This window comes from Equus caballus, chromosome 11 (assembly GCF_041296265.1).
Source record: "Equus caballus isolate H_3958 breed thoroughbred chromosome 11, TB-T2T, whole genome shotgun sequence".
Lineage (NCBI taxonomy): Eukaryota > Metazoa > Chordata > Mammalia > Perissodactyla > Equidae > Equus > Equus caballus.
In genome coordinates, this window is record NC_091694.1 from 1,409,119 (window position 1) to 1,426,619 (window position 17,501).

The 17,501-nt window shown below is 59.3% G+C and overlaps 2 protein-coding genes across 9 annotated transcripts; both read left to right on the plus strand.

Moving 5' to 3' along the window:
- The first annotated feature begins 540 nt into the window (after window positions 1–540).
- Window positions 541–4,733, plus strand: PPP1R27 (protein phosphatase 1 regulatory subunit 27). Its single transcript, XM_001488397.5, has 3 exons — window positions 541–3,826; window positions 3,917–4,067; window positions 4,391–4,733. Exons 1-3 carry the CDS (start codon window positions 3,637–3,639, stop codon window positions 4,512–4,514), a joined length of 465 nt encoding a protein of 154 aa, XP_001488447.1. The 5' UTR covers window positions 541–3,636; the 3' UTR covers window positions 4,515–4,733.
- A 222-nt stretch (window positions 4,734–4,955) lies between these two features.
- On the plus strand, window positions 4,956–14,161 carry MCRIP1 (MAPK regulated corepressor interacting protein 1). Of its 8 annotated transcripts, none has more exons than NM_001433526.1 (6): window positions 4,995–5,039; window positions 6,372–6,418; window positions 11,926–11,981; window positions 12,076–12,194; window positions 12,910–13,011; window positions 13,206–14,161. In NM_001433526.1, the coding sequence occupies exons 2-6, from the start codon at window positions 6,413–6,415 to the stop codon at window positions 13,268–13,270; spliced, it is 348 nt and encodes a 115-aa protein (NP_001420455.1). In that variant the 5' UTR covers window positions 4,995–5,039; window positions 6,372–6,412; the 3' UTR covers window positions 13,271–14,161. The 8 variants fall into 8 exon arrangements, with proteins under 8 accessions (XP_070081772.1, XP_070081773.1, NP_001420455.1 ...); XM_005597054.4 differs by lacking the exon at window positions 4,995–5,039 and adding an exon at window positions 5,513–5,775; XM_014737752.3 differs by lacking the exon at window positions 4,995–5,039 and adding an exon at window positions 5,838–6,174.
- The last annotated feature ends 3,340 nt before the right edge of the window (window positions 14,162–17,501 follow it).

Below are 17,501 nucleotides of genomic sequence, written 5' to 3' on the forward strand. Positions count from 1 at the left end.
CCTCTGGCTCAGCAGCCCAGGCTGACGGCCACCCACGCTGGGCTTCCTTCCCTGGTCCTAGGGTGGCCTGTGCTGGCGCTGGTTTCTCATCAGTCCATTCCAAGGTCTGTGTGTGTTGTGCCTCGGTCCTGCTGACACGATGAGACGTGTATCCACGGAAAAGTGGGCTCGGGCACTTGGGGGTTCTGTTGGAGGAGGTCACTGGCGAGATGTTAGCTCTGCTCTCCAAGACGTGACCATTTTCCCCTGGGGGACACATGGCCTCCAGAGGAGCGAGCGCATTGTGAGCTGAGAACAGGGCTGTCAGGAGTCACACCTACAAGGGGTGGGCTGTGCCCAATCCTGGGCTTCCTGCCCCAGCAACAAATGCGGGTGACCCTACAGACCACCTGTGTGGAGCAGGGCTCTCCACACAGAAAGCTGGGGCCAGTCACAGCTGCCCAAAGCATTGCTGTCATGTGCTCTGGGGCTGGGGGGGGGGGGCGGGGGTGCAGCGAGTCAACGATACCTTTCCCCTTTGCCGAGGCAGCTGATTAGCGCATTCCTGGCCCGAGTTTGCTGGAAGGCTGCGGGTGGAGTCCAAAACCTGGCAGAGCTGGTGGATTAACGAGGCGACTTTGCAGGCTCTGGGGTAGGCGGTTAAGGCTTAACAGCCTGGAAGGTCCCAATCTCTCTCTCTTCCTCCCTCCCTCCCTCTCTTTTTCTTTCTCCTGTCTCTCTCTAGGTGGTAGGAAGCTACTGGCCTGGAACCTAAAAAAGCAGCTGCTGGGCCCGTGCACCAGACTCTAGAGGTCCTCTGGCCTCAGAGCCTGCCCCCAGAGCTGCACCGACTCTCCTCACAGACCCTCCGGCAGCTTGTGTTTCCTGCTGGACACAGGGCATTGGTAGTTGCATTCCTTGGACTTTTCCAAGTAAGCTTTTCGCATTAAATATTTTTGTTTGCTTTGGTCCTCTCGAAAGCAGAAACTTGAAATCCCGCAAACCAGGTCACTTCACAGGTTCACACGGGCAGACATGGGTCAGGGACAAAGCTGCGTAAATACAAATTTGGTTCTGACGTGGTTGCTTGAAATGTAGGCTCTGCAAATGGTGGCAGGTTAGACTGCTTACTTCTGGTTTCTGATGAAAGGTTTCCAAGGTGAGACACCTCAGGTCATGTCCATGGTTTGGAGGGCACCGTTCCTGTGTCCTGGATAGAATACCTTTCAGGAGTCTCTTGTGACTGGGTGGTCACTTCTCTGATCCAAACAGAACCCCCAAAGCCAAATTCCCTGAGCTCTTCAGCTCACCTTTAGTAGGATGGACCAGAGGGTCCCTCTTGGGGTCACCAACAGGCTCACCCCACTGGTCTTGCCCTGAACTGTCTCTAGCCCGAGGCCTGGTCACTCCCAGGAAGGGCCTGGCTGTTGGTGGCAGCTACATGCAGGGTTCTTTCACCTGATCCTCTGAGTGGGGAGAGAGGACAGAACTTTCCACAACATCAGAAGAGGCAATCTTCACATCAAAGGAAAGTTCTGTCTCCGTCTACAGTGCAGAACTTTCAGTCTCTGGGCTTGGTGTAAACAAGCTGGAAGAAACCGTACCTGACTCCTCCCAAGTGACCAGGAGTTATGACTGCCCAGTACTGTCTTCTGAACCCCGAAATGCAGGAACAGTGGGAACCGCCCCTCCTCAGGGCCCCTGCCAGGGTGGAACTTCAGTGTGAAGCTGGTGGCTTGAGGCCTGTGGGGCCGGCCCTGGCTGGTGGGCGGGGGCTGCTGAGGCAGGCTGAGAAAACCCCGGCAGGGCGAGGAGTCTGTCTTAGGCAGTGCTCATTTCTCTGAAGCATTTGGCCCAAGGCTTTGCACCTACAGAGTGTTGAATACATTTGTTGATTTGATTTTGTTGGATCAAGACCAGTCTGGTGATGCAAGGGCTGCTGGTGACCGAGCAGCCTGCCCCACCCCTGGAAAAAATGCTGGCCAGTCTTGGTTCTGTCCTCTTTCAGGCCTTCAGGGACAACCCAGGGAGGTCTCGCTAGTGTTACAGGTTGAACTGCATTTCCCCAATATGTGTATACTGAAGGGCTGACCCCAGGATCTCAGAATATGGCCTTATTTGGAAACAGAGCTGTTGCAGATGTAATTAGTCAAGATGAGGTCACACTGGAATAGGGTGGGCCCTAATCCAATGGCTGGTGTCCTTATAAAAAGGGGAAATTTGGACACAGACATGTACACACGGAGAACGTCTTATGAACATGCAGGCAGAAATCAAACTGATGTGTTTACAAGAACACCACAGACTGCTACCAGAAGCCAGGAGATACGACTGGAACAGATTCTCCTTCAGAAGGAACTCACTCCACTGATACCATGATCTTGGAGTTCTGGCTTCCAGAACCAGGAGAGAATAAATTTCCTTTGTTTAAGGCCCACAGTCTGGTACTTTGTTACAGTAGCCCTAGCAACCCAATACAGCCATCTTCAGGTACTGGGGACATGCCCCTGACCCCATAGGCATGCTCCTGGCCCAGCCTGGGCCCATGGATGTGTCCGTGCGCACACCTTGTCCAATGCTCTTCTCCCATTGAACTTGGAGCCCCACCTCAGACCTGAGCTGCTGCAATGAAGGCAGCTGGACCTGGCCCAGCCTTCTGGAAGGTCTTCTTACAATTCTACTGGTTGCATTCCTACAGGTAAGTCTGCACTGGACCGGGTGCAGAGGGCGCACACCACCCAGGACATGATGTCCCATCTTTGGGGAGCAGACTAGATGCCATCTTAAGTGTGAGCATGTGTCCTTAGCAGTAAGCGACAGGAGCCTGGAACCTGGAGAAGTGGGAGGGGCAGGGGTGGAGAGGAACAGAGCATCGTAGGGAGGGGCAGCAGAGGCTTCCTGATGGGCAGAGCGGGACGGGCTGAGCGGGAACTGAGGCATTCAGACTCTATCCTGAAAGATTTCTGAGCAGGAGGGCAGTGCCATCAAGGCCTATGTTTGGGGAAAATTGTCCTGAGAGTGATGCGAGCCATGACGGAAGGTGACAAGTGACAGGGATGGCAATGGGGAGGGCCGGGCCTTCTCCACAGCATGGTCAGACCGTGCTTCCTCAGATGTGGGCAGCCCCTCGCTTCCGGGAGGGCGAGACAGCCATCCTCCTCACACATCACACCCTTCTCCCCAAGTTCCTGGGACTGTGTGGGGGAGGCGCATGGGCCCTCTTCATGACCTTGGTACCTGCTGCCTTCCTCATGGGCCCTGTCCTTCTAGTACCTTCTCCTGCCCTCTGTAAGGCACCTTCTACGTCCAGCTGCGGGGTAGGGAATGGTAGCCAGGAAGGATCTGACCCCTCTGGCCGGGCACGGCGACAGGTGGGCTGAAAGATGAGCCACTAAACATGATCCTGAGCGCCGGGCGGGGAGCGGCTCGGTTTCAGGCCCTCATGGCGCGAGCATGACTGCGCAGCTTTATATAGCTCCGTGGACCTATATAAATGGGAAGTGCCCTTGCCACAGAGGGAGCACAGGGGCACCGCTGGGGCTGCACTGGAGGTCGTTGTCAGCTAGAAGAGCCGGCAGGTTAGTCTGGTCCAGGCCAGGCACATCCTGCCCCAAGCAGTAGGATCCCACAGGCGTGGCCCAGGCCACAGCCCCCAGGATGCCCAGCAGAACTGTCCGCTATGCCCGCTACAGCCCAAGGCAGCGGCGCCGGCGGCTGCTGGCTGATCGAAGTGTACGCTTCCCTAATGATGTCCTGTTCCTGGACCACATCCGCCAGGGCGACCTGGAGCAGGTGGGGCGCTTCCTCCGGGCTCGGAAAGTTGCCCTGGACACCATCCACCCCTCAGGTGAGTACCTGTGGGGCCGGCCGAGGGTCTGTGGGGCAGCAGGGAGAGGCCTGAGCCTTGACCCTGCCTGCCCTGCTCTGCCCTGGCCAGGCATGGCTGCCCTGCACGAAGCGGTGCTCTCTGGAAACCTGGAGTGCGTGAAGCTGCTGGTCAAATACGGGGCCGACATTCACCAGCGGGACGAGACAGGCTGGACGCCCCTGCACATTGCCTGCAGTGACGGGTACCCAGACATAGCCAGGTGAAGAGAGTGAGGCCAGGGTCTTTATCCCAACTCCTCGGACCTCAAGTGACCTCCAGGATGTGATCCCCCAAAAAGTGGCCCTGGTGGTATAGCGAAGAACCCTAAGGGCTTCTGGAATCTCCTTTCTGCCCTGCTGCCCTCCCCAGAGCAAATGGGAAAAGCCAGCCATAGTTTCTGAAGGGTCAGGTTTCCTCCTCCTCACCCTACCTGGAAAAATAAAAAACAGGTGGACCTGTTACCCCGTCTGCTACCCTGGGGTCGGGATGAGCACCCTCCAAGCCACCTCCCCCCTATAACCAGGGCTGCCCTTTGCACCCCAGGTACCTCATCTCCCTGGGGGCTGACAGAGACGCAGCCAACAACGATGGCGACCTGCCCTCGGACCTCATCGACCCAGACTTCAAGGACCTGGTGGAGCTCTTCAAAGAGACTAAGATGGACTGAGCCCAGCCCTGCCCTCCCAGGGCTCTCGCCCTCCCTGGAGAAGTCGGGCGCCCACCTCCCCCAGGTGCCAGGACATGCCACACCGGCGGGGCCGGGAGCCGGCCAGGACCCCGTACCTGGGCATAACCCCCGCCCCCACACCCCTGGCCTGGCTTTTTCTCCAGGTGAATTTTTTATGGTGACACTTTTTACTTTTTCAATAAATGTGATTTCCAAGCCCGTGGCGGTGGCCTGATTACTGGGGAATGGCTCGTCCTCCTCTCCGGCCGCTTCCGGGGGTCGGCGCGTCCCGCTGTCCTCGCCGGGCTGGGGGTCCCCGGTGCAGCGCCGGACCAGTGCGCCGGAGCCCCGCAGCTGCCGACCCTCCTGTCCGCCGCCCAGCCGGCCCCGCCCCCGGGACCCCGACCCGCCCCCTGCGCGCGCCGGCAGTCACGTGCCCCGCCCCGCGCCGGCGCGTGCGCGCGGCGGCGTCACTTCCGGCCGGGCCCCAGCTGGCGGAGGCGGCGGCGGAGGCAGAGCGGCGAGGTGAGGCGGCGGCGGGGGCGGAGCGGGCGCGCCGGGACCAGTCCCGGCGCGGCGGCGGGCGAGGGCAGGGCCCGGGCGGGGGCGCTGTGAGGAGGGGCGGGGGACGCGGCGGCGATCCCAGCCGGGGCCCGCGGCTCGGGAGGTGCGCTCGGCCGGACGGCGGGGCCCGCCTTCTTCGGCCTGGAAGCCGCCGCCCGGCGACAGATGCCCCGCTGTCCCCGCTCTCCCGGGGGAGCGCGCTCACGGTGCTTCCTGACGCAGGGCCCTCCGTCCTCCCGCCGCTCCCGCGTCCCTAGCCTCCCCTGCCGGGCGGAGCGGCGCCGGGTACCGGGCGGGAGGAGCGAGGCCTGCCCCGCCCCAGGGAGCTCCCGGGGCCGCAGCGCCCGACCCCCGCGGGGGCCGCCGCAGGAGCGCAGGGCTGCGGGGCGGGCAGCCGTACGTGGCACGCTTCCCGTTATAGTGCGACCCAGATTGTGAAGACTCCGAGGAATAGGAGGTGCAAGAGTCGTGTCCCCCGACCTGCCCCACGGAGGCCTCTCAGAGGTGGTGGTCTTCTAGCCGGACCCCCGAGGATGAGGAGGATAGTTTGGGGCAGCGGGCACGGCTTGAGCAAGATGTCTGTGGGAAGCAGTGAGCCGACTTCTGGGCGGATGATGTCGACAGCTTTTAAAGAGGGGTAAAGGCGGGGGGAGAGGGGGCAGGAGCTGAGTCCTGGAGGAGGAGTGCTTGATGTGGGGTGAGTGAAGGATGGCAAGATTTCCAGATGAGGCGGGAGGGGGTGCACACACTCAGGTCTGCTGCTCCGGAAGGGGGCCCGCGGCCCTCACCCGGGAAGGAGGGCGGCAGTGGTGCGGTGCTTGGAGGCTTTGCCTGGGGGTCTTCAGCGGACCGCCAGGCCCCTGTTTGGCATCTAGTACAGCACTATGCTGCTGGCAGCTGTTTAGGTCGAGATCACGTTTTAGAAATCTCATTGGCTGCAAGTACTGGGCTGTTGAGAGCCCCAAAGACTCAGAATATGCCAGGGAAGTGGAGTCTAAGAAACTCCACTCCATTCCAAAGGAACACGGAATGACCACCAATCGCATCATTGATTCCAACTCTGGAATATTCCATTGTCACTTTTCCAGACAACAAGGTAGCATCTCCCTTCCTGTCTTTAGGCGTATGGCAGCCTGTGGGAAAAGGGTTTGAGACTGGAGGCTGGAGGCTGGGCTTCAGGTCCTCTCAGGCCCTGCGTCCCCCCGAGGAGGTCTCTGAAGCCCTTGTTTCCCGTGGAGGAGCAAGGTATTACATAGATCCATCCAGAAAGACTCCCTTCCTGTCTCTGAACAGAACCGCATGGATATCAGGGGATCCAGGAACTTTCCAGGGGGATGCAGGTGAGGGCAGAGGCGGGCTCTGGGGTGCTCAGGACTGCTGAGCTGTCTAGGCTCGGCCCTCGCTGCTGTGGCCCTGGAGGCCCAGAGGTTGGGAGCCCCATGGGGTCCAGACCCTACTCTGCTGGGTAGCAGGCTGCTTCACCCACTGAGCCTCTGAGAAGGGGATCGTCGGGCTGCCCTCTGGCTAAGTGTGGGACGGGAGCTGAGCCCTGCAGTTAGCTTTCGGCAGGTGTTTGCTGGGCCGGTGGTGCTGCTGTGATTTCACAGTACCTGTACTTTCTGGGTCTACATGGCATTTTGAGTGGGCTGGCTGTCCATTCGGTTTGTCCAGAACTGTCCAGGCTCATACTTTGCAATTAGCAGCATCCCTTCATTCTCAGAAGTGCCTAGTTAGATGATACGTTCCTTCTCTCGTCACCCTGTCCATCATAACACATCAGATAAGGAGTCACAGAGATCTCGTTTAAGGTGATGGCTTCACGTGGTTGTGCTTGGGTCCCTGTCAAGCAGGAGGGCCTAGCGAGCATTCTTGGGGGCCGCTCTGGCTCAGATGAGGACACTGAGGCCCAGAGAGGGCAGAGACTTGCCTGGAGGTGGCAGAGCAGGGATAGACCCTGCCATGTGCCTAGCATGCAACCTGCTGGGTGCTGTAGGCTAGGCAGCCCTGGACAACAGTCGAGGCCTTTGGAGTGCACCGAGGGATGGTATATGGTTCTTTGTGGTGATGGCAGCAGCAGGCAGAGGTGGCTCTGTGGCAAAGACTGTGTTTGGGGATAGGCCTGGGGCCCAGCAGCCGGTGATGCCTGATGAAATGGATTGGGTCCAGACTGGGCTTCATGGCAGTAGAGGGCCCGGTTGGTGTCCAGTTGGGGAGTGATTTGGGGAAGGGTGTTGGGAAGATCATGCTGGTGTCAGCGTGTAGCAAGGATTGGGGAGGATGGTGCAGGAGGCTGTCCTGCCATGGGGGTTGGGGGGTGGGCATTGGTGAGGGGTGACTGGGAACAGGAAGAAGAACTGAAGAGCACATTGATGGGGGCTCTGGGTGGGAGGTCCCTGTGCTTGCCAACAGTGGGACCTGGGGGCCATGGGGAGACTGTCATTGTGCCATCAGATCTGAGACACTAGTGATTGAGAGCTGCGCCTCGTCATGGTCCACTAAGAATGGAAAAACGCTGTCAAACTTTGACATGCTAGCGATTGCCAAATGCAACCCAATTTCAAAGCTATTAAAATATGGAAAAGGTGGGGCCGGCTCTGGGGCCCAGTGGTTAAGTTCTCGCGCTCCGCTGTGGCGGCCCAGGGTTCAGATCCTGGGCGCGGACATGGCACCGCTCGTCAGGCCGCATTGAGGTGGCGTCCTACATCCCACAACTAGAAGGGCCTGCACCTAAGATATACGGCTGTGTACGGGCGGGTTTGGGGAGATAAAGGAGAAAAAAAAAAAAAAAGATTGGCAACAGTTGTTAGCCCAGGTGCCAATCTTTAAAATATGGAAGAGGTGTCTTAAGAGTTGATGGGATGCAGTATATATGATGAGATTTTGAGCTCGAGTTGAAGAAATAATTGTGCTCGATAATCATTGTGAGCAAAAGAGGACAGGAAAACAAGGGGAGGGAGGTGGTTTGGGACATCAGGCATGAGGTGCTTGTCACACACTGCCCCACCTGCCCGCCAGGTGGCCTCTCTCACCCAGGGTGTGCGACCTGCCCTCTCTCTGGGACGCTGCCCTCCTCCCCACCTTTACCTGCACTGCTGAGCAGTAGGTCTCTGTCCTGCCAGAGTCAAGGCTCCGACCTGATTGAGGCCCTCCATGGTTTGCTGGATCTTCCTACATGTCCCTGGCACTTTTCCAGGCCTGTGCCATTCTCCCCAGTCCACTCGTCACCTGGCCTCTCCACCCTGGCCTCTTTAGTGGCCCTGCTCAGTACTTTCCTCTGGCAGCAAACATGCTCAGGTTCCATCTGCTTAGCGACACGTGGCTGTCAGTCCTGGCCTCGTGCCTCCCTTCGCAGCTAAGCATCCTAGATGTCATGGGTGGCCTGGTCTTGGCTGACCGGCCCACTTCCTTCCCTCGCTCTGCTGAGACTATTCCTGCTGAGGCCGGTGGAGATTTTCTCATGCTGGTCCATTGGTCACGTCTTGGTCCAGCTGCCCCTGGATGTCTCCTCCCCCGTCTCCTCTTCCCTCGCCCCCTCCTGTCCGTACCTCTGTGGCTCGGTCTTCTTCCGTGGCTGCTCCCAGCAGGTACGTGTCCCCAAGCTCTGTCCTCATTCCCTTGGGGTCCTTTTGCTCAGCGTCAGTGGTATGATTTGCACCCTGTTGCCGTGCTTCATGCTCTCAGCGGTGTCGTCTTCCGTGACAGAAATACTCCCGGTGTATACTGCCCCCTTTGGTGGCTCTTCCCTTTGGGTGCCTATGAGTGGTGCTTCTCTGGCTGCTCATGTGCACTTCTGGGTGGCCATGTGGCCTTTTCCCTCAGGTATGCACCTAGGGCTGGAATGGCTGTCATGGGGCATGCATATTTATTAGACTTTTTAATGGAAATTTCTTTTGGGGTCCGAATTGGGGGTCCAGCTCCTTGGAAGAGCCCAGGAGGAGATAAGGGTGAGTGAGCTCACTGTCCCTTCTGTCTCCAGGGGAGCAGCAGTCCCCTGGCCTCTCCGGAAGCTACTGGTACATCCAGGAGAAGCCTCAGTGCTCCTAAGACTGCCAGGTGGCAGGGTCTCAGCAGGGCTGGGGGCAGGGCCAGCCCAAGGCACTGGTGGGAAAGACCGTGGAGGGAGGCTGAGTTGGAAGGAAGAGAAGCAGGACTTGGAGGTTTCTCATCTGGAAAGACCTGCTGGTGGGACACAGGCCATTGAAGTCGGGCCTGTTGGGGTGTGACCTTCCCCATCGAGAGGAAGCAGATGGTGGCTTATTTTTAAGATGTCATTTTATTTGTCCATTGCATCCTGAGGATGTGAGGGCCTGGGGTGGTGCTGTCCAGGACGCCAGAAACCTCTTTACTGAAGTGGGATGTCCGTGCAGCAGACGCCCGGTGCCAAGGACACAGTCCCAGCCCCAGGAACGGGGGTGCCTCCACCAGCTCCTGGTCTGCTCAGGACGCCCAGCCAGTGGGGGCGGTGTGGGGCAGGTCCCCAGCATGGAGACTGAGTGCTCTGGGGGGGGTCCAGGACTCAGGTCGTGGGCACGGCTCCCTGCAGGTCAGCTGCTCTGGGGCCAGCTCAGGCCGGGCCTCAGGACTGCAGAGACAAAGGGGAGCAGGTGAGGCACCCAGAGAACCCCAGAGTGGCTTGTGTGTGTGTGCAGCCAGGGCAGCGGGAGCCAGGAGGGGGCAAAGCACCTGAGTTAGGCCTGAGAAGGAGAGCAGGGGACCCCAGGCTGAAGGCACAGCACCCATAAAGGCTTGGCGGCCCCCAGAGGCTGTGACCAGAGAAGGCTAGGCAGAGGCTTCACTGGGAGGAGAGGCCCTGGGGGTGTTGGGAAGGCAGGTGCCCTGAAGAGGTGGTTGGCCGGCCTGAAGAGAACAGACTGAAGGAGAGTCGAGGGCCCTTGGGCTAGAGGAGGTGAGGGCCCGGCCGAGGCAGGCAGGGGCTGGCTCGTCCTCCTGCACTCCCTCCTGTTGTTTAATTGGAACTTCCCTGCCTCATTCCACTGCCAACAGCCCCTTGGGACGAGTGTCCCCAGGGCGCCCTCAGACCACAGAAGTCTTTCTCTCTCTGCTCTGGTGTTTGTGGTGCCCCGGGAGGAGCTCCATGGACAGTGAGGTCCCTGAGTCCAAGAAAAGAGAAGCCACTTGATGAGGGCTGGGCTTCTGTCCCACGAGGGTCCCATTGCCCTCCAGGAAGCTGGTGTCATGCTTTGTGGTGGTTCTTGCCTTTGCCCATGGGCTTGTAGTTACCTGTGCAGGTGTTTAAATGCCAAATCGTTTATATGATGGCAAGTGAGCCAGAGAGGAGGTACCCACAGTGTCCCATCCTCCTGGCCCTCTAGGAGGGACTGCAGCTGCATGCTCTGTGCGGTCGGGTCCCTGGGTTCCAGGGGTAGGGGGGAGGCTCTTGTGTTCAAAGCCACCTCCCAGGGCTCCCCCTGCCCTCAGCACCTGAGGTTGCCCTGCTCTGGGGCAAGGCCAGGCATGGGACTGGCCCTGTGCAGCCAGCTTCCTCACTCTGTGGTGTGTGTCCTCAGCCAGAGAGGGGATACTGTCCAGCTGGCCCCTTTGAGAGTGAACCTAAAAATAGACCCCCAGCTAGGGCTGTAAAATCCCCTGGGCCAAGAGAGAGACTGTAAACAGACAGCACCCCAGGGTCTTGGTCACTGGGTCAGAGCTGGCAGTTTCCTCTCGGCTCACACCCCTCCCCCAGCCCTCCCATCCTGTTGGATTCTGTGTCCAGGGCACCCACTTGCTCACACCCTGGCCTTGGGGACCAGGGCACCTTGGGCACGCTCATGGCATCCACTGGGCCTCAGGCTCTGCTGGACTCCTCACCATTGGGAAGCGTGTCCCCATTTTACAGATGGGAAACTGAGGCTCAGCAGAAACAACACGCCAGGCCCTGCAGGCAGTGAGGGCAGAGTCAGGGCTCAATGGGATGACTGCAGCCGTTTCTCACAGACCCACACTCTGCCGTGAGAGGCGTCCCATGACGCGGGAATGTCAGCAGAGCTGCTGCTGCCATCCCGACATGCCTGCCTGTGGGAAAGGGGCTCCCCAGGCAGCGGAGCTCCAGGTGCCAGCCTGCCCGGAGCTCAGGCTGCTCTGAGTCATGCGTGTTACTGGCCCCCCGGCCCCCACATGGCTGGTTCTGCCCACATCCTTAGCCCGGATTGTGGCTGGACCCCCTTTGGGGGGACCCCCTGGTAGGCAGTGAGGCCACAGCAGTTTGTCTCAGCTTAAAGGAAGAGGTGGGGGCCGGCCCCGTGGCCGAGTGGTTAGGTTCACATGCTTCACTTCAGCGGCCCAGGGTTGTGCCAGTTTGGCTCCTGGGCACGGACATGGCATCACTCGTGAGGCCACACTGAGGTGGCATCCCATGTGCCACAACTAGAAGGACCCACAACTAAAAATACACAACTATGTACCGGGGTGCTTTGGGGAGAAAAAGGAAAAATAAAATCTTTTTTTTTTTTTTAAGTTTTTGAGACTCAGTTGGCTCATTCTTTCTTTATTTTAAAGATTTTATTTATTTCCCTTTTCTCCCAAAGCCCGCCAGTACATAGTTGTATGTTCTTTGTTGTGGGTCCTTCTAGTTGTGGCATGTGGGACGCTGCCTCAGCGTGGTTTGATGAGCAGTGCCATGTCCGCGCCCAGGATTCGAACTGACGAAACACTGAGCTGCCTGCAGCAGAGCGCGTGGACTTAACCACTTGGCCATGGGGCCAGCCCCAAAATCTTTTTTTTTAAAAAAAGGAGGCGGCAGATGAGCCCCGTGCCTGTTCCCTCTCGGAAGCCTCTCTGGAGAGGGTGACGCTCCGACCATTCCTTTGTTCTGGGGCTTCCCTTTCAGAGGCCGAGGGGATCCGGCAGTGGAGTGCAAGGACCAGACACCCCCGCAATGACCAGGTGGGTCTTAGGCAGCAGAGTGACCTCTAGTTGGGGCCAGTTGGGGGGCCCACTCTGCCCCCTAGCCCCTGCTAATGTGGCGGGTTCCCCCCAGTTCCCCTGTCTCCAGAGTCGTCTACAACGGCAAGAGGAACAGTAGCCCCCGCTCTCCCCCCAACAGCAGCGAGATCTTCACCCCAGCCCACGAGGAGAATGTGCGCTTCATTTACGAAGGTACGTGGGGCACCCCCAGCCAGGGCTGGGGCTCCAGGGAACTCCCCAGAGTCCCTCTCCTGCCCCTCCAGGCTGCCGGCTCCACCTTCACTCTCCCCCAGCCTTCAGGGGCCAGGCAGGTGGGGTCACGGGGCCTGTCTGGTGAGGAGACCTGGTCCTGGTAATGTGAGCAGTCAGCGCTGTGGTGTTCCCAGCTGGCAGCACCCCACAGGCAACATTTCGAGCCATTCGAGTTTGCTTGAGGAGAAGGGGCCTGCCCTGGAAGACAGACAGACAAGCAGTATACCTTGGAGGGAACCCAGGGCTGTCCCAGAAGTGGTGTGTCTGGGATGTGTGAGCATGTGTGCATGCATGTGTCCTCGACGTGTGTGTCGGGGGGGCGGCCCTCAGAAGAGCCAGCTCTGTACCTCAGTGGGTCACCCGTGCCTCTGTGACCACAATCCCTGTCATAGAACAGACAAGGGGGAGGTCTGCTAGAGTAGTCGGGCGGGGGAGCCAGGAGGGGAGTGGTCCAGGCAGGGCTGCCCAAGGGAGTGGGGTTGTGCTGGGGGCCAGTTCAGGTCAAGCGTGAGAGATTGGCCGGCTGAGGGAAGGGCTGCAAGTAGGCTCCGAGAGGAGAGAAGGACTCAGGGCTGGCTCGGACACTGGCTGGGACTCTGCTCGATGCCGACTGCCCAGCCCGGCTGGGCCTCTGACGCGCCCCCGCCTCCCACAGCCTGGCAGGGCGTGGAGCGAGACCTGCGGAGCCAGATGTCAGGCAGTGAGCGGGGCCTGGTGGAGGAGTACGTGGAGAAGGTCCCCAACCCCAGCCTGAAGAGTGAGTTGGGGGCTGATCTGGGAGGAAGGAGCCCGGCCAGGGGCTGGGGTGGCAGGGAGGCCTGCCTGTTGCCTGCTTCTGAGACAGCCAGGCAGGTGGGCTGGGTCCCAGGGCTTCCAGAGGGGGTGCAGGATGAGGGGCCCTGACCCTGCGTCTTCACTTGTGCCTACCACTGACTGCTCTGATCCTGACAGCCTTCAAGCCCATCGACCTGAGTGACCTGAAGCGCCGGAACACGCAGGACACCAAGAAGTCCTAAAGCGTGCCGTGCCCCTCCCCTGGCCTCTGGGAGATTGGGGTGCAGCTTGATGTTGGTCTCCTCCTCTCCTGTGGGCCCAGCTCCTGGGAGGGGGAGGGGGCGGTGCTCCCGGTGGGCCACAAACCCCAGGACCAGGATGGGCATGATTGATGGCCGAGGCCTGCCCCTTCTCCTCGAGCCCCCTCCTTTCCTCTCGAGGGATCTCAAGCTGCCCCCTATCATTGGGAGGGTCTGGGCCCTGCCAGGCCTTGCCTGCCCCCAGGCCTAGCTGCATCTTTGGAGCTGCCTGGCCCTGCCTGCCCCCCAGGGCCTTAACCCTGACTCTCCTCCCTTTCCCATCACCTTCCACTGCCTCCGTCCCCCTACTCCTGGCCACTTCCAGGGTCAGGACGGAGACAAGGGGGCCTCCCTTGTCTCCTGGGCTGGTGGGACTGGGCCGAGTTTGTCGTGAGATGGCCAGGAGGCAGGACAAAGGTGGCCCCACCTGTAGCCAGTGTGGGTCCCCCACCGACTCCTGCTGCTTCTGTGGCTTGGACATGTTGGGGAGCATCTAACCCCATACCCCCCACTGTCCAGCCTGGCCCTTTTCTTCCCTGCATCAACTTCAGGATGCCACCAGCTCTCAGGGCCTGGGACACTGCTGGGCGCCCCCTCAAAGGGGTCCTGGACAACCAGGCACGGCCCCCTGGTGTCTGCAGCCCTGTGGCTACAGTAGCCCCTTAGGCAGGGACATGGAGCTAACCCTGAGCTGGTGAGACTGCCCGGTGGGCCCTGGCTCTGTGCAGTGTGCTGGGAGGGTCACCAGGGCCCCTTTTTCTTCCTGTGCCCTTCAAAAGCCAAGTGTCTGCGATGGAGTCTGAGAACCAGTGAATAAAGGCAGGTGGCACTGGATCAGCCTCTTGGTGGTCTGTCATGCCCTTGTCCTGGCAGCCCACACAGGGCTGGAAACCCGAGATCACGGTCAACGCCCCTGAGCCCAGAAATTTCATCTGATTCCTGGGTTCCATCCACTAGGGGGGCTCAGGCCTCCTGGGCGGTCGTGGGAGGTGGAGGTGGGGCCTCCTGGAGGAGAGAGGCTGGGGTGTGGATCTTTTGGGCTCCCCAGGGAGGCCATTCCCTTGGATGTGAGGGCCCTGGAGGCAGTGGCATCCCTCTGCAGCCCTGGACCCACCCTCTGGATCCTTGGGGAATGGTGGCTCCGCTGTTGAGGTGGAGGAGTGGCTGCTGGGTCCCAAGAGACCCGACTGCACTTGACCTTCAAACCTGGAAAGCCCAGGCGGGCCAGACCCAGACAAGCCAAAGCGGAATTTATTTCGGGAACGCCCTTTCCTGGAAGAGTATTCTGAGGCTCTCGAGTGGCCCCACAGGCGGTTCCGGGAGGCGTCGTCTCCTGGGGCGGCGGGGGAGGCTCCCTGGGACGGGTGCAGGAAGGACGGTTCATGTAATAAACAGCCGCCGCGGCTCGCCGCCAGTGGGCGCTGGCTAGTGCCAGCCCCTGAGCCGAGTCCCTGTAAACCACGTGGCCTCATTTGCTTGCTCCCAGGGGACCCATGGGGCATTCGGCCCAGTGTTTGAGTGCCTGCTGGGCTGGGTCACCTGCGCTGCCCCCCACTGTCGGAGGCTGGGGAGGCGGTGTGGGCCAGGGGTAGGCAGTGCTGGGCTGGGGTGCAGGGAGCTGTAGCCAGAGGCTGAGTGGGCACACTGGCACACACGTCACACCCTCCACCCACTATGTCTTGGACCACCAAGGACAAGGCAGACATGGTGGAAACAAGGCCCTGTCCCCCTGTGGGGATTCTGTGAAGCAAGGCCCCCTGCCGGAGAGGTGGGGAGGTGGGCGTGAACCCAGGGCAACCCACTGCTGCACTGGTGACTTTGAGCAAGTTACTGAGTCTCCGGGCCTGCTGCCTCAGGTGGAAATTGGTACCTGCCTCCTGGGCGGCTGCCCAGTGCTGGTGCCTGCTGCCATCATTAGTTACCTCGTGCACGGCCTGGAGTGGACACTTGACCTGGGCACAGCAAGCACAACCCACAAGACCTCACGGGGAGTTGGACGTCTGCTTCTGGTGGCTGCAGTCTTGGCCTTGCTGCAAGCCCTGGGGCACCTCACACTCACACTGCTGCCCCGCCTCAGTTTCCCCATCTGTAAAGTGAGGGTGTGTGCTGCGGTGGTCCAAAGTCCTCTTCTTGAAGGAGTGCTGAGGCCCCCAGGCAGCACACTGGGGAATGTCTAAGGAATATCTTGCTGCATTCCTTAAAAATCGACTTGATTTTGACTCCAAGCCCCCCCTGGGCCATTCCCCCCTTCTGTGGGGCTGGAAGGTAGGAGTGGGGACCCTGACCTCAGCTTCATTTTGGCCACACTGGGCCCCAGAATCTGGGCCTCCCCTCCTCACAGCCACACTCCCTGGTCTCACCACTAGTGGTGGGACCCTTGGCCTGATACCTAGTCCCCCGACCTGTGCATAGGTGGGTCCATGAGACACTCCTCAAGGCCCCTTCATTCCTGCTGTCCCTGCCAATTTAACTTTTCTGTGAGGTGGAGGCCCTTGGCCTGGGGTCTTTCCAGGAACACCTTGGAGGTGGGAATGTGGTTAACAGGCCACATGCCAGGAGGGAAGACTGATGGGGCTCTGGGGGCAGGGGAGGAGGAGGGAGGAGAGAGTAAGGGGGAGAGTTGGGTCAAATCTGTGGACGCGCCCCAGCTGGGCCCGGAGCCCCAACTTCACAGCAGACCCGCACTCTCGTGCCGCTCCTTCCCTAACACGGGGTCCAGATGTCCTGTCTGTGGGTTCCACCTAATGGGTGAGGACTGGTGTGGTCACAAAGGGGGTCTTGGTGTCGGGAGAGAGGGGGCAGACGGGCGGCTCAGGGATGCCAGCTGGTGGAGAGGGCTGGGCACGGGTGCAGGGTGGGTGGTGGTCCTCCTGGCTGCTCTGCTGGACTCATGGAGGGGCGCTGCCACCTCCTCATCCGAGGTGCTAGGGACACTCACCAGAGCAGTGGGGCTGCCCAGCTGTGAGTGGCTGGAGACCCCTCTCTCTCCTTTGTACAGTGCGGGCAGCTGGGGAGATGCGGCGGGCATCCTGGAAGAAAGGGTGTGCTCACTTCACCACAGCCTGCTCTAGGTGCATGCCTGTCACCATTTGCTTTCATTCAACGTCAACAACTCTGTGGGGCAAGTTTTATCACCCCAATTTTACAGATGAGGAAGTGGTGACTTCCTGTAAGAGACTAGCTTATTCTGATTTTTTTTGAAAGATTTTTTAATTTTTTTCCTTTTTCCCCCCAAAGCCCCCCCAGTACATAGTTGTATATTCTTCTTTGTGGGTCCTTCTAGTTGTGGCATGTGGGACGCTGCCTCAGCGTGGTTTGATGAGCAGTGCCATGTCCGTGCCCAGGATTCGAACCAACGAAACACTGGGCCGCTTGCAGCGGAGCGCACGAACTTAACCACTCGGCCATGGGGCCAGCCCCTTATTCTGACTTTTTAAGCTTTTATTTTGATCAGAATTTTAACTTAGTCAATTTTTATTGAGTATGTACTCTGAGCATGTTCGTGTTTACTGAGTATGAACAATAATTCCCTAATACCATCAAGTACCCGGTCTGTATTCCCCTAACGTCCTAAATAACATTCTAGGTGGGTTATGGACTCAGGACAGGAAGGCAGAGTGCATCTGGGGCAGCTGCTAGACAGGTCCCTAAGTCCTTTTTAATCACAGGCCCATCCCCTTCCTTCCATTTATGTATTGAAGGCCCCTGGGCACTTGATGATGGAGCTTCCCATATTCTGAACTTGGCTGGTCACATCCTTGTAGTGTTAACAGGCTTCTCTGTGTTCTGCATTTCTGTGAACTGAGGCGAGAGATGGAGGTTTCATGGGATTCATAGGAGAAGCCTGGATATACAAGGATTGCTCTGGCTACTGTGTTGAGAATGGGCTGCTGGGTTCAGGGTAGAAGCAGGACCTGTCAGGAGGGCTGCCTCAGTGAGCCGTGGAAGGAGGAAGCTGGGTCGGGGGCAGTAAGGAGCTTGAGGTGGACGTGTGGAATTTGAGGTGCCAGGTAGGGAGCTCAGTCTAAAGCATGGATTTGGGAGGGCCACGGGGCTGCAGATACAGACTGGAAGTCATCTGAATATTGATGTTTAAAGATGGATAAAGAAGGGAGGAGGGTGGGACCTGATCCCTGGGCACTGCAGTCAGGGAGAGGAGGAGGAAGCAGGAAAA